The 1,832-nt window shown below is 42.1% G+C and overlaps 1 protein-coding gene across 1 annotated transcript; it reads right to left on the bottom strand.

The window, feature by feature from the left end:
• Positions 1-459: 459 nt before the first annotated feature.
• LOC129759843 (uncharacterized) lies at positions 460-1,614 on the bottom strand. Its single transcript, XM_055757378.1, has one exon. It carries the CDS (start codon positions 1,612-1,614, stop codon positions 460-462), a length of 1,155 nt encoding a protein of 384 aa, XP_055613353.1.
• Positions 1,615-1,832: the final 218 nt, after the last annotated feature.

Below are 1,832 nucleotides of genomic sequence, written 5' to 3' on the forward strand. Positions count from 1 at the left end.
TCGGCAGAGTGGACTGTATTTTGGGCTTAGGTAAAATTCCAAACTTCGGATTCGTAGAATGAAGAAGAACACAACTTTACTTAAAAAGTTCTCTATATTAATCTTTACACGTCTTAAATCGATAGTATATAACACGCGCGGAATCTTAAATTCAACTGACTGACCTCGCTGTGCGAGGCTGTATTTATACGCATTTCGAACCTTCTGGAATCTTCCGGGAACGCAAGCTTATAAATAGATGGATGGTTCTGGAACCTTCTAACAGTATGAATTGTGTGGAACCAAACACAATATCCAGGACGTTCGAAAGCAAGTAGGTGTTACATCAACTGAACTTCTAGAATATTCTAGAAGTAAATAATTCTTCAAGCTCATGACAATTGGCTTGAACATACTCCCGCCCGGAAGTACAGGAACTTGAACGTTGCTCATTATTAACATTAGGAACTTCGTTAGGTTTTAATGCAGATTCGGGTTTGTCGTATCAAGGCTAGAACGTATCAAAGCTTCGATTTGTTTGAGTAGACTGTGGTAGTTGATATCACTCTGCGCTACACAATGTTCAATATTGGATTTATACTGTTGCTCGATGAAAGCGGTGTTTGCTTGAACAACTGGACCAGTTGAGGGACATCGGTAAGCGGTAGGATGATCACTAAATGGGGCTACAGCTTCCGTTTGCTTTAAAGGCTCCCTGGTTAAAGGTGGAAACATTAACATAGCGTTCGATTTGGTATGTTTGGTCTGGTTTTCGGCGTGCAACAATGTGTGGTGACGTCTTTGGCATTTGACGCAGGTTTTGTTCGAATAACAATTTATGCTTCGATGTTCTCGTCGCAGGCAGTTAAAGCACATTTTTAGATTCCTTACTTTGGAGAGTCGACTTTGGATCGATAGAGTCTTGAATTCCGAACAGGTAAAGTTGAGATGTCGCTTACCGCAGAAATCACACAATATAGGAGGTTTGCTGGTTGTTACTGCTGACGTAAATTTCGTTAGGATAGAATTATTTCCGTATTGACTCGGCTGTTGCTGGTTAGTTTGTGGTGGGGAACTATTGCAGCGTTCGAGGATGAAACAATGTTCTTTAAGAAATTTAATGGTTTCGGAGTAGCTTGGCATGCTTCCATTCTTGACGGTGCTTTCCCAGAGGAAACGGGTTTCTTTATCTAATGCTGACGTCAACAAGTGGATCACCATCAGCTCAGACACACCTGTGAATTCTTGATCCAAAAACTTGAGGCCCTCTACATGCCTAGAGCACTCGTCAACTAACGCTCTTAACTCTTTATGGTTTTCCTTAGAAATTTTCTGAAGATTGAACAAGCCGGCGATGTGGGTGTCAATGAGGTGACGCTTGTTCTCGAATCTCTCCTCTAGTATTTTCCAGGCGTGTTTGTAATTTCCCTCATTGATGGTCTTGGCATCAATGAGACCAGCTGCATGCCCTACCAGAGCTTTTTCGAGGTGATAAAGTTTGATGGCTGGAGAGTCGGGTGATTTATCAACCAGATCCTTGAACATGGCTTTGAATTTTGGCCTACTTTCGTAGCTTCCATCGAAAGTTGGTATTGGCATTTGCAAGAGCTGGTGAACAATCATAGGTGAAGGCATGGTAGAAGTAGAAGAACTTGAAGATATTCTGCATGATTGCTCCTCGAGTGCAATCATTACCTCTAAATAAAGGTCTTCAAATTTCGCAAAGTGATCGTCATGTGGACTACGTTCTCCAGAGGGAACCATTTCCAAAATCTGTCTTTGGAGTGAGCGGTATTCAGTACGAGCTTTTTCCAACATCACCTGGAAGGCCCTGACTTGACCTTGGGATAACA

The sequence above is a fragment of the Uranotaenia lowii genome, chromosome 1 (genome assembly GCF_029784155.1).
Source record: "Uranotaenia lowii strain MFRU-FL chromosome 1, ASM2978415v1, whole genome shotgun sequence".
NCBI lineage: Eukaryota > Metazoa > Arthropoda > Insecta > Diptera > Culicidae > Uranotaenia > Uranotaenia lowii.